Below are 14,196 nucleotides of genomic sequence, written 5' to 3'. Positions count from 1 at the left end.
ATGTTCAATCTGTGAGAGATCCGTGTGCAGTTTTTAGTCATTTGTCTTGAGAATTGGTGGATGCCATTCACTACTGCTTTGTACTGGTTTTTGCTTCAGTCTTTTTCATAGGATATGAGCTTTGCTGGCAAGGTCAGCATTTGTTGCCCGTTCCTAATTGCCTTTAAACTGAGTGGTTCTGTAAGCTTTTTCAGAGGACAGTTGAGATTTATTTGCTTTGATATGGGTTTGGAGTCAAGTATTGACCAGACCAGGTAAGGATGATGGATTTCTGCCTATAAAGGACATTAGTGAATCAGATGGGCTTTTGGACATTCAAAGTTTAATCTTCAGTTGGGGCACTTGTCAATACAATAAGTTAGAGATACATGGGCTTGAATTAGCATTGTTGCCCTTGTCCTTCTAGTTGGTAGAAATCACAGGGAAGAGGTATTGAAGTAAAGTAACCTTGCTAAGTTTCTTTGTGCATTGATTGAACATTTTTCAGGTATAGGATTCCTAGTAGTGGAAAAAAGGATAGTAAACCTTATGGCACAATAGTATAATTGTAGCAGCACTCCTCCAGGATAATATTCTATCACTTACCTCACTTAAACATTGTAGATGGTGGGAGAAACATTGAGCAATCAAAAAGAGATGGACTTGTTAAAGACTAACCTATTTGGAGTACTATGTACTTGTCACCATACTTAGGAAGAATGCTAATGCATTGGAGGCAGTTCCAAGAATGTTGACTAGACTGATATCTGAAATGAACAGATTGTCTTGTGAAGAAAATAGCCAATGTAACACATTTAACTAAAAAGAGAAGGAGACAAAATTCTGGTAACTATAGGCCAGTTAGCTTCACATCTGTTATTGGGAAAATATTAGTGTTCCTTACAAAGAATGTAATAGAAGAGCATTTAGAAATACATACTATGATCAAATAGAGTCAGAATGGGTTCATGAAGTGAAAATCGTACCAAAATTTACTAGAATTCTTAGAGGTGGTAACAATCAGGATTGATAAAGGAGAGTAATGGATGTAATATATTTGGATTTTCAGAAAGTGTCTGATAAGATGCTCATATTGGGCTACTTAATAAGATAAGAGTTCATGGTGCTGGAGGTGGTACATTAATATGGGTAAAGTATGGCTAACTAACAGAGGGAGAGAATTGAGATAAGTCGGTATTTTCAAGTTGGCAATCTGTGACTACTGGTATGCTGCATGGATCAGCGCTGGGGCCACAGTTATTTACAATGCATATTGAAAGCTTGGATGAGAAAAGAGTTGTGAACACCTAATTGTGAATGAAGATGACACAAAGTATCTGCAGAGGGATATGGACAGGTTATAAGAGTTTGTTAGGTATAATATTGAGGAAGTTAAGATGTCACAGAGGGGTCAGTTCCATGTTTACTTCTCTTTCAGGGCACCTTGGGGACTGTAGGGTTAAAAGTCCCACTACCAAAGGACTTAGTGCAATAGCAACTGAAAGCCTGTACACTTTCAATTCACATATGTGGATTTCCCCATTCCGCACAAGTAAGCCTAGACAAGACCTTTGTCCTTTCCAGACAGGACTAATAGCCCTGGCCCAACCCAGTTAACTACCTCCCTCTCCCATTGTCTTATTTCCCCTCCATATTAGCTTAAGTATGTAAATCCCAATTCACTTCCCCTCCATATTAGCATAGGTATGTGAATCCTCCATTTACTTCTCCTCCATATTCGCATAGGTATGTGAGTTCCCCATTGATAGCACGCAAAGCCTTTCTGTTTTTAATTTCTTTCCATCAACACACAATCATGGAAGATACGATAATCGATTTCTATAGTCCATTCACACGTTGTTACAGGACATTGACATTCATCGGGTTTTGTAAGTTCATAATTATCTACTTTAAATTATGTGATGACAATCATCCCTGTGACTGATAAGTCTTTGTTCAATTTCTATAAAATATACTGCCTCTATGTGTGTCAGGCAGAGATTTGTGAAGAAGAGTCACTACAAGTAGGCACTCAGCTACTTTAGAGATACTTTGAATCTCTCGTCGGCTGTCCGATAATAAAGCTACTGCTGTTGTACAGAAAATGCGTCATCTGGATTTGTGGAAAAAAGCAGACGTCAACAATATAATGTAGAGAAAGATGAGATTTTACATGTTGGCAGGAAGAATAGAGGAGCTGAATATTAATTAATCTCAACACTATCATTCAAGTTTAGCAGGTAATAGGAATGGCAACTGGAATTTTAGGTTTTCTTTTGAAGGTGTTATATGTTTTGTTAAGAATATACAAGGCACATATAGTCAGTTCACATCTGGAATAATGTAAACAATTTTGGGCTCCTTCTCTGGTGATACATATATTGGAATGGTAGGTAATCCAGAGAGATGAGTAGATTTGGACTGCACTCGTTGGAATATGCAAAAATGAATAATGAAGGATCTTATTGAAAGATGCATGATTCTTAGAAGACTTGATGGGGTGGATTTGAAATGTTGTTTCCCCTTATGGGAGGGTCTAGGACCAGAGGGCATCATTTCAGAATAAGGATTTGCACATTTAAGACCGATGAGGAGGAATTTCATCTCTGAGGATTTTGAAATTGTGGAATTCTTTACCACAGAGGGCTGTTGAGGCTGGGACATTTTGTGTATTTCAAGGCTGAGATAGACAGATTTTTAATGTAAGGGAATCAAAGCTTATGGGGTAAAGCCTAGAAAGTGGAGTTGAGAGTTATCAGATCAGCCATGATCTCATTGAATGGTGAAGCAGACTTGATTGGCTGAATGCCCTGCTTCTGCTACTATGAGTTGTGGTCATATAGTCACTGTAGGAATGTGCAGCATTGTCATGTAGGTTACTTGTGGGTGGTCGGCAAACCATGCCCCTTTTCCTAGGGCAGTAGTTGTGGTATTTGATAATATGAATGTTTGTCAGCACAGGAAGCCACTTTGAAAGGTATGTGAGGTAAGTATCAGCTTCGAGTGGGGTGCCAGGCATTAGATGGGTAGATTGGCAGATTAGGTTTAGATTAGGTCAAGGTAGTTGTGAAGTATATGCTACAGCAGGAGGGATTGTGTCAGATTCCTGGGGAGAAGGTGGTCTTGCGTCCACCAGCAGAGAAGGAGGCTCTCAGTTCTGATGGAGGACAAGAGTGTCTGCTCTGGAACAGAAGATGGAGATATGATGGGATGCAGTCGATTGTGTATATCAGGTCCAAGTTGTATTTGTACGGTGGTGGAAGGAGGCAGGGTGGCAGTGTTAGGTCTCAGGAGGTGTAGCTGGATGTGTGTTTTACATTGAGCAGTCAGTTTAATAGTTTCCCCAGGAGTTAGATTAAATGTTTAATTGGCTAACCTTTCCTGGATAGCTATTAATTGCAGTGAAGCTCTCTGAATTCCGTGATCTTAGTGGATACTTTTCAAAGGTTGCAACACAGGGGAATTGCCCATTGATATCTTCAATCGCCTGGACAATTCCCTTGGAGTTTGCTATGATGGGGATTCTGCAGTATTCTGACGCGCAACTCCCATCTACACTGTAAAAATGACAATTTGGGCCATTATGACTGTAATATCCTGACCAATATAGAAAATTTCTAATCAACCTCTTCAGAACTATTATTATACATATCTGAAGCAGTGAGGTACTGTTCCCAGGCCTCCTAACTCAGGCCTAGGGACACTACTTCGGGCCACAAATCTTAGCAATATATATTTACTGTTAACCACGAATATGATGGTGTTAACTCATATAGATTAATTACAATATTTTCTATACAAAGGACTTGTGTATTTCAGGGTAGAATTGATTGTCAATGACTGACAACAGATTTTTCACATCCGGATACATAAATAGCAGTTAAAACATTTCTTAAGTAGTATACACTGTCTCCTGACTTGATGAGAAAAGAGAAAACATTAGTTTCAAATGGTCACGTACATTTTTCATGTTGGTGAAGTATTCAACTGTTGTAATTCTTAATTTTTTGTTTTGCTCTTGAATTTTCCTTCCAGCTAATGACCTTTGGTCATGGTCCTCCCTATTCCAGTAGCCAATTCCTCAACCGTGCAACCTTTCAACCTCTGTTAAAGCCAATGCCCACATACATTTCTTTTCATTTTTAATTTGTAAACCCTGATTATTGATGTTTTTTCTTAGTGTATAGTTTCAAGCGTGACTGAAGAAAATTATATTGTCATTCATACATCAGTTGTGCAGTATCAAAATATTTAATACAATTTGATATTGGCAAAATTGATGTTAATCTGATGCATAAGTATGTTTTCCTTTTTGACTAAAATACTGCAGACATTAGAAAATTGAAATAAGATACTTGAAATACTCAGAAGCGCAAACAGTATCCATGGAGAGTGACACAACTTTTATATTTTAAACATCTTTCTTTGGAACCAAGTTTTAAAAGTTACTTACTCTACGATTTTTGCAGAACTAATTTAGTTCTTTTTCATTATCTCAAAAGTTGAAATTTTGTCTTTATTTGCATTGTCAATTTATGTCTCTCATTTTTTCCTAAATATTATATACTTTTATGATGGTCAAGGTTTTTCTCCTACCTCTACAGATTCTTCAATGGACCAGAAAGATTCAATTCCAAACAGTAAGACATCTTTGCCTCAGATTGGACTAATGAAAGAAAATCATTGTGGTGGAACAATAGACGCAGTCTCTCCTGATTGTGGTAATAATTCATACAGGAGTCACAAATTTGTCAGCCAAAGCTTTGATAGAACAAATGGTATCACTTCTATATTGCCAGCTCAAAAGATTTCATCAGTGTCAAATATTGCAGTTGAGGACTCTGTTTCTACATTGAATGTTGCTGAGGAATTTGACCATAACCTGCAGATTGACAGTTTGGAAGAAAGCAAGAACATTGGCCTCACTGCAAAGCCATCTGATGTAAGAGTTTATCACTTTTTAAAACAAAATCTTGTACTGTAATAGAGCAATCCCTTAATCTGTAACACAAATTTTCTGTGTTTAAGTGTTAAACTAAACAGCTAAATATAATAGAGTTGGTCTCTTTATGAAATATTGCACATCTAAGTTGATTTTTTTTCCACACATGGTTTCAATCCACAATACTGCTCAGATATTAGGAATATTGCTCCATTATTGCAAACGTGAGGAATGACTCAGAGCAAATGATGAGTAAGATGCTTATAAATATTTAAGCCAAGTGATATTAAAACAAGCCAAGTTACATAGAGATCTGGCAAGAAGACAAAGTAATAGCAAGTTTAAGTGGATGAACTTTGAATTGAGAGGATGTGAATTCTGTTCCCCGATAACTTTGCGAGACTCTATTTTCATTTTAGTTGATTTAAATCAACAAGGCATACATAGAAATGAAATAGCATCAAAGCTTGACATCAAATTGAGGAGTACAAAGAAGGACATAGATGCTTCAACAGAAGGTGCATCATTAGCAATTTGATGAAGACAGATGTGACATATATTTTAGAGAAAAGTGCACAGCAATAAGAAGATAAGAATTCCAAGACTTCATATACATAGAAGCTGTGTTTATATAAAGAAAGACCATAAATAAGTAAAATGAGGTTTTGGGCTTTGTAGATGTGCTGTGAATAATAAGGATAGGGTATGATTTTTGTATAAGGTATCAATGATGCCAAAGTTAGAATAGTGCATGCATTTCTGCACATTCCATAGCACACATTCTTAACTATGAAAATAATGCAAAACATTCATTAGAACAATGCCATCATAAGAGGCTTCATTCAGAAAGATGCAATAAAAAAAATAAGGTTTCCTCATTGAAGCAAAGAAGAAAAATCTCTACAATGAAGGTTTCAAATGTTTTTTATAGGACAAGTAGTGAGAGATTGTTTCCTGTGCTGGTGAATTGGAGATGCAGATTCAACATTATTAATCAAGTGATCCTTGAAAGAAAGGTTATTAGAACATGGATTTTATTGTGTGTTTATTGAAATGAACTTAATAAATTTATTCAGCTTAATTGTAACATATGAAAAAAAACCCACAAAACATCCAGGGAAAGAGAAAATTGGAATTGAGCAAATAGCTCTATTTGAAGAACTAGTGCAAGAGCAATGGTCAAATGTTGTATAACATGTGTCTTGCTAACCTCTGTTTTATCTTTAGATTAAAACACAATGCTTGTTCCATCTTAAGTTTCTACCTAACCTTTTCAGTGTGTTACATTTGACATGCTGTCATCTTCTTACCCTGACTTCATAAATTAGAAAAAAATATTGATTTTATTTTGTAGCTATTATACAGGGATCTTTGTTTTATTTATTTTGTTCTATCCTCATGTGTACTCTAGTGGTCACAATTGATGACAGTATTAGTCTGTAATAACTTCCACAAAACAGAAAAATGTGCAATCTGTAGAGCATTGCTTAGAATCCTGCTCAAATAAATCTCCTGTGCTTATTCATGCCACGTCTGCTCTCACTCAATTATAATATACCCGCCTCCCTAATAATTTCAAAAATATATTTAGTCGGCAATGAACATTTCTAGATTTTTCAGACAGTTATAAGGCACCACAAGAAGTGGTCCTAAATTTGTAAAAGGCTTAAGAATGTATGTGTTTTGTTTTCTTTTTTAATTCCCTGTTAGGTAATTTTTTACAATTAGCTATTTTATCATTCTTTTTGAGTCATAGAGATGTACAGCATGGAAACAGACCCTTCGGTCCAACGCGTCCGTGCCAACCAGATATCCCAACCCAATCTAGTCCCACCTACCAGCACCCGGCCCATATCCCTCCAAACTCCTCCTATTCATATACCCATCCAGTTACCTCGTTGCAATTATACTAACCTTCACTACTTCCTCTGGCAGCTCATTCCATACATGTACCACCCTCTGCATGAAGAAGTTGCCCCTTAGGTCTCTTTTATATCTTTCCCCTCTCACCCTAAACCTATGCCCTCTATGCTCACCCCAGGGAAGAGACTTTGTTTATTTATCCTATCTATGCCCTTCATGATTTTATAAATCTCTGTAAGGTCACCCCTCAGTCTCTGATGCTCCAGGGAAAAACAGCCCCAGCCTATTCAACCTCGCTCTTTAGCTCAAATCCTCCAACCTTGACAACATCCTTGTAAATCTTTTCTGAACCCTTTCAAGTTTCACAACATCTTTCTGATAGGAAGGAGACCAGAATTGCACGCAGTATTCCAAAAGTGGCCTAACCAATGTCCTGTACAGCTGCAACATGACCTCCCAACTCCTGTACTCAGTATTCTGACCAATAAAGGAAAGCATACAAAGCGCTTCTTCACTATCCTATCTACTTGCAACTCTACTTTCAAGAAGCTATGAACCTGCACTCCAAGGTCTCTTTGTTCAGCAACACTCCCGAGGACCTTACCATTAAGTGTGTAAGTCCTGCTAAGATTTGCTTTCCCAAAATGCAGCACCTCGCATTTATCTAAACTACACTCCACATGCAGTATTCCAGGGTTTAAATTTTCCAAATGAACTTTGACAAGCAAAGGGGGTAAGATGAAGGATAAGTAAGTGGTTGAGAAGGTGGTAGGTCAGTGGTGTTGGGAGGGAATATTTTATGGTTCCCTAATCGTTAGAGCAGGTTTTAATCTCATCTTTTCCTGGGTAAATATTTAGATGAGTTGAAACCTTTAGAGGTCTGCGATTCTAACTCAGTTTTAGACTTTTTTGGAGCATTCCAGGCATTGGGAAATTGTCCTTCGGACTTTAAACTTGCTAGACAATCCCTGAGTAGTCAGTGTGTCAGGCCTGCTGAGCAATCCTGTAGCTCATCTTTCAGGGAACATTGTTATATCAATGATCTATCATTTGGAAGATCTAAGTCATAGTCTTTCTGAAGGCAAAATCTAATAGCTCCAGATTTTTGGATGTGTATAATTATTTTACCTGATGTAGGTAAAATACAATTTTTCTTTAAAGATTGCTGATGATGATGATATCTATTGGAAAAATAAAGATTTAATACTGCTTTAATTATCTCTTGGAATCTGGATAATGTTCAATTTAATGTGAGAGTTTCCAAAATACCATTGAGAGCATTTGCTGTCGATCTTTAGGGTGCATGAATCTGATATCCACAGAATGCATAGAACAGTATTCAGGTGGAAATATTGCAATTTTAATTTGTAGGATTGAGCAGAAATTTCTCTTACTTGGTCAATAATGGAAATTGGTGGTTCACAAGGAACTGTGCCAGGGCCACTGTTGTTCACTGTTTATGTAAACAATTTGAATTCTAGCCTCATTTTAAAAGGAAAATTGTAGATGCCATCAAATTGTGGGATGAGACAAGATATAGGAACACATTAATACATGAGCAGAATGACTATAACTTCAGTAGATAGTGAGAGGTATCACTTTTTGTATTCAGTGAATTCAGAAAAAAATTCTCCAGAGCGTTTTGAATGTGGAATTCATTTCCATGAGACCTAGTCAAAGCAAATGCATGAATTTAAGGGGAAGCTAAATCTGCACAGAAGGCAAAAAATAATAAAAGGATTTACTCAGGGTTAGATGAAGAGGGTAGGAAGAAATGTTCTCTTGAAGCTGTGTGGCCATGTAGCTGCTGGAAGGTTCTGCATGTTCCAGTCAGCATTCTGATGCATTGGCTTCAGTTTGGATGCTGTCTTGCATGGACCTTGAAGATCTGCAGTGGAAAGAAATATTGCAGTGGTCTTTGGTGGCAGATTTATGTGGAGAATACCCTGTCTTTTTATTGTCAGCATAATTCAGATTAGTATTGAAATGGAACTTTGGAATTTTCTTTCTTTCTTTTGTGGAACAAATATCAAATTCAAGCCATGCCTCAGAATTTCAGCCATAAAGAGTTGAATTATGCAAATCATATAAGGTATTTTGGAAACATTAAACTCAATGAGCTGAGGGACTTAATGTCACTTAATTTCTCCTTGGATCTCCACTTTGTAGTTTTTAAAAAAACGTTTGGAAGATTTCTTGTATGAGATAATCGTTACCTAACACTTATGACCCAAACCAGAATTTTATCCAAGTTCTGCTGTAGGCTTGCCTGTCAAAATATCATTACTAACGTAGCTGAAGTTCTTCACTTCCTGGAACCAACTTGTGAATCTTATCTTGTGAAGCCTTTAATCCTTCGTAAAACATGATTTCTGGAACTGGACACACTATACTAGTTCTAACCATTGCTTTGAACAAAAAAAATTGAATGTAATTTCCTTGATTTTGCACACTCTGTCCTTCATTAACAAAGCCTAGGATACTAAATGATTTATTAGTCATTTTCTCTTCTGTCCTGTTCCCTTCAATGACTTGGACAATTTTCTTACTAATGTCCCTCTACATTCATCCTGCCAAAATGCATCACTTCACACTTTACTGAATTAATTTTCATTTGCCATATTTCTGTCCATTTCACCAAACTGTATGTGTTTTAAAATTTCATACAATCGCCATCACTGTTCATAATACTTTCAAATTTTGGATTACCCACAAATTTTGAATTGTAATCTGCAGATCAAGACTTAAGTCAGCATATATCAAGATCCTGGCACCAAACCTGGGGAATTCAAGTATCAACATTCCTCAACTTTATAAAACAATCAATAACCATGACTTTGTTTCCTGTCAGTCAGACAAATTTGTATTCATGTTGCTACCATTCATTTTTTTACATAAGCACATATCAACTTAAGAAGTCAATAAATCCACACTTTCTTTCCTTAATTATTCAAGTGTCTATTAATTTTTTCCTAAATTATTATTTCTATAGAAGCTTCTCCACCTCCAAAATTAAAGTAACTAATTTGTAGTTGTTGGATTTATCTTTACATCTGACTTGTAAACAAGTGTGTAACATTTGCAGTTCTGTAGTCCTCTGACACCAGATGAATGTCAAGGGAACATTGAAATGTTATGGCCAGCATCCTGAAATTTCCATTGTAACTCTGTCAGTACCCTCAGATGCATCTCATTTAATTCTGGCCTGTTTTCAAGTTTACATATAGAGTGCCTATTTAGTACTACTCCCCTTATCTATTTTAACCATACCCTTCAATAAACTGCCTCCTCTTTCAAAATGATCTTGTTAGCAAATTCCTTTTGGTTAAAGACATGCAAAAAATATTCAATTAACACTGAGCTATGCCCTCTGTCTCCATGCCTAAATTCCCTCTTTTGGCCATCAAAGAAAGACCTTGATATGATTGTAGAAGAATTCTGGATTTCTTTCTTTTCGCTGACAATCGCTCCTCTCGTACATTGCTTGTCTTGTTTGCTTTTTCAATTCCATTATGAACATTATATATTTAGCATGGGCTCTTGGTTGTATTAGGAGAATCGACATTTCGGGCATTAGCCCTTCTTCAGGAATGGAATCCATTCCTGAAGAAGGGCTAATGCCCGAAACGCGATTCTCCTGTTCCCTAGATGCTGCCTGACCTGCTGCGCTTCTCCAGCAACACATTTCCATCTCTGATCTCCAGCATCTGCAGACCTCATTTTCTCTTCTTGGTTGTATTATCCATCTAACATGTTATAAGCACATTATTTCTGCTTCTTCTTAATCTCTATCTCTTCCGTTATCCAGTGAGTTCTGGATTTACTCTCTCTACCTTTCTTCTTGATGTGAGCATTACCTTGACCAAACTGCCATTCTTTTAATTCCAATTTATCTATGCTATGATTCATTCTTGCCACAAATTAATTATTCTTGCTCTGCATTGTCCTTACCATAGTCAACATTCGCCTTAGGCAATGATTATTATCACCTAAATGTTCTTCTACTGATATTTAGTCCATCTCCTTCCCAAGAAGCAATGATTTATTTCTCTTCAGACTGGAAACATATACTGAAGAAAATTGTCCTCTACTCTAGGAATTTTTGCTCCTCTTTTCCTTTTACCAGCTGAAGGGGGAAACCAACAATTATGTTGTATGAAAGAAAATTGCTGATTGGTCAGCGAGTGAGTCCTGACTGGTTGAGGCATTGCCGTGGAGAATACTTGCATTAATGTTAAATGAGTTAATTGGCTAGCTTTGTTTACATTTAACTCCTTCATTCTTTTTAACTGTTCAGCTGTATTTTAGCAAATTGATCCAATGGGTGCAAAACAAAAGCTTGAACAGAATATATCATTTCTGTGCTACAATTTGTATATCTCAGATAAATATTTGACAATAGAAAACAACATTCACTTTTTATGACTTACACTTTAAAAATATTACTACCTATATGATGTACCATTATGAGTAAATGGCCAGTGCTTACATAGATGGAATTACAAAGTAATTGATGATTGCTGGTTACATTGCAGGTTAATAAGTTTAGAATAGATTCATGGCACTGATGTGATTGTTCTAAAACGTTTACATTTTTATAATGTAACATAAATGTTTTTGCAATATCTTAGGAATTGCTTAAGATCGCCCATTGCCAAGATATTGACGTTGGCCAGTACCTGGGACTGGAAGGTTTCTTCACCTTGCAGATGGATCCTGCTCAAATTGCTACAGAGCCCTTTCCAAGACGAGTGATCAATGACAATAAACAAATGTCAGAAACACTGATCAAAGGTACAGTCATTCCTCCTTATCCGTGAGGGTTCTGTCCCTGAGAACGCCTATGATGATGACATTCATTTTAACTTGTTAAAAATAGGTTAAAATCACTCACGTGATTGTTGTCCATGGATGTTTAGTTTTGTGGGTTTTTTTGATGCAGATAAGCAAATTTGTGATTTCATGGGTACGGGAGATTTATTATATGATATTCTGTACTTATGCAATCTCAGGCAGACATCAAATTAAGCTGTAATTACCAGTTATTGCAATAAATATATCAAAAAGTCAGTTATCACTATAAACTGAAGCAATTATTATTTGGAATACTGACATCATTCAGAAAATGTATTGTGATGTAATTGATGAGAGTATATGTTTCTAAACTAATTTTGAACTCAGTCAATTTGATTGAAAGAGTCTTTCTGAGGGTCCCAGCATCATAGATGCCAGTCAATACATTGAATCAATTCAATACACTCTATATTTGATATCAAGATGCAGCAAAGCTATGGGTCCTGACAAAATATCTATTGTGATACTGAGATTGTGTACTGTTCCACCATCTATTGCAATACAGCAGCAATATTGGCATCTATCCAACAATGTCGAAAATTTCACAGGTGTGTCCTGTCTGGATAAAGAAAAATTCAATCCATCCAATTAACATCATATCATTCTACTCTTAATCATCAGCAAGTGCTGGAAGGTGTTATCAATAGTGCAATCTCACAAGACTGATGCCATAATAATTGCTGCTCTGTTTGGGTCAATGGTCCTTAAATTTTGTTGTGGTCTTGGTCAAAGATGAACAAAAGAGCTGAATTCCAAAGGTGAGGTAGGTCACTCCTGCTTTTCATATCAAGGCACTACTTCACTGACTGTGGCATGATGGAGCCCCTGGAATTATTGGGAATCTGGGGGAAAGATCCAAAGAGTTATATGTTGGATTCATACCTAACATAAAAGAAGATGCTTGTGGTTTTTGGAGACCAATCACCTCAGCCCCAGGCCATTGCTGTAGGAGTTCCTCAGGCAAGTGTTCTAAAATTTTTTGGCTTCAGGAATCTCCTTCCCTCCACCATAAGATCAGAAATGGGGACAAGGAATGTGACCTCCATAGAATCTTCATAGAATCCCTACAGTGTGGAAATAGGCCATTTGGCCCAACAAGTCTACACCAACCCTCTGAAGAGCAACCCATGCAGACCCATTCCCCTACCCTGTTATTCTATATTCACCGCTGACTAATGCAACTAACCTACATATCCCTGAACACTATGGGCAATTTAGCATGGCCAATTCACCTAACCTACTCATCTTTGGACTGTGGCAGAAAATCCACAAAGACACGGGGAGAATGTGCAAACTCCACACAGACAGTGGCCCCAGGCTGGAATTGATTCTGGGTCCCTGGCGCTGTGAGGCAGCAGTGCTAACCACTGAGCCACCATGCCGCAGTCTTTGTTACCTTCATATCCACCCATTTTGTATATAACATAGTCCTAATGCAGTGTAAAGCTCATCACAACGTGAACAATACTGTTTCATAATTTCAAAAGAGCAACCTTTTGTGGGATATTCACTTTCATAAACTCCATGAGTAGATATTTGCTATTATTGCCAAGATTTTAGGCTTCAGTTGTTGGAGCTCAATCTCGTGATGGAAGGTTTGAGGCTGTTAACAGAACCCAGTATATTTTCCTTCCTGACCATATACTGAAGGGAATTCTGGTAATTCTCTCAAGCCATCTTCACCATGATTTTTCTCTCTACACCCACCGGTTGCGTTGCAGTTAAGATGAAAATTTGCCTCTTAAATCTCTAAATTTGATTGAGAATTACTGCTGAATTGTTGTTAATTAAAGACCCATGCTTCATTTGGCACTAAATTTAGATAACTATAATTCATCCATGCAAGCATTCAACTATCTTCATAAATGGGAACTTTTCCATTTTGTTCAGTGGATGTCAGAGTTGTACCTGTACTTGTCTTAGTAGCACAATCATGATTTTATTGGGATTCTATAGCCTTTTCTGCATTCAGTACTTTCAGCTATTTCCGTAATGTCATGTAGAATTATATTGATCGAAGCTCTAACTTGGCACTTCTAGAAGTTACAGATGCTTCAACTTTATCTTTTGCACTGGCATGCTGGTTTCAGTCAGTTATTTAATTATTCATCACCATTCAAAGCTACATGTGGTGGAAGAGCAGAGCTTTGATTGAATCTATTGGTTGTAGGAATGTTTAACTGGTGATAGAGTGCTACATTAATTGTTTTGCATGTATATTTAGTTGTGTGTTTTAATTTTTATTTAGTTGACAGTTGTTGAAAGGAGAATGTATGATCTTGAATCGACAGAGAAAGCAGATTGTGATGAATCCCCAACACAGCTCATAATATTGTAAGATTATCTGATAGATTTGCTGCCACCATCCTCTTTCTTGGTTGAGATCAACCAGGTGTGATTAATCTAATATAATAGAGGAAAACCAGCTGGTAGTCTAACAAGATGAGACTTCTGTCTTAAACAAGATGTAGTTTATTACATGTTCGCAACTAGATAGAAGTTACGTTGGTATAATAAACATTTGTACTGAGACTATGAGGGAGACCTCGATCTTGGCT

General features: G+C 37.0%; 1 protein-coding gene across 8 annotated transcripts in view; it reads left to right on the top strand.

The window, feature by feature from the left end:
• The window catches only part of zbbx (zinc finger, B-box domain containing), a 109,590-nt gene that overhangs the window by 67,786 nt on the left and 27,608 nt on the right, over positions 1-14,196 (top strand). For all 8 annotated transcript variants that reach the window (XM_043702152.1, XM_043702154.1, XM_043702156.1 and 5 more), the window contains 2 exons: positions 4,584-4,921; positions 11,416-11,578. In XM_043702152.1, the coding sequence (XP_043558087.1) occupies positions 4,584-4,921; positions 11,416-11,578 (501 nt within the window). The remainder of the gene's footprint in view (positions 1-4,583; positions 4,922-11,415; positions 11,579-14,196) is intronic.

Source organism: Chiloscyllium plagiosum, chromosome 13 (genome assembly GCF_004010195.1).
Source record: "Chiloscyllium plagiosum isolate BGI_BamShark_2017 chromosome 13, ASM401019v2, whole genome shotgun sequence".
NCBI classification, from domain to species: domain Eukaryota; kingdom Metazoa; phylum Chordata; class Chondrichthyes; order Orectolobiformes; family Hemiscylliidae; genus Chiloscyllium; species Chiloscyllium plagiosum.
The sequence above is the reverse complement of the archived record's forward strand: the minus strand, read 5'-3'. Positions and strand labels throughout refer to the sequence as shown.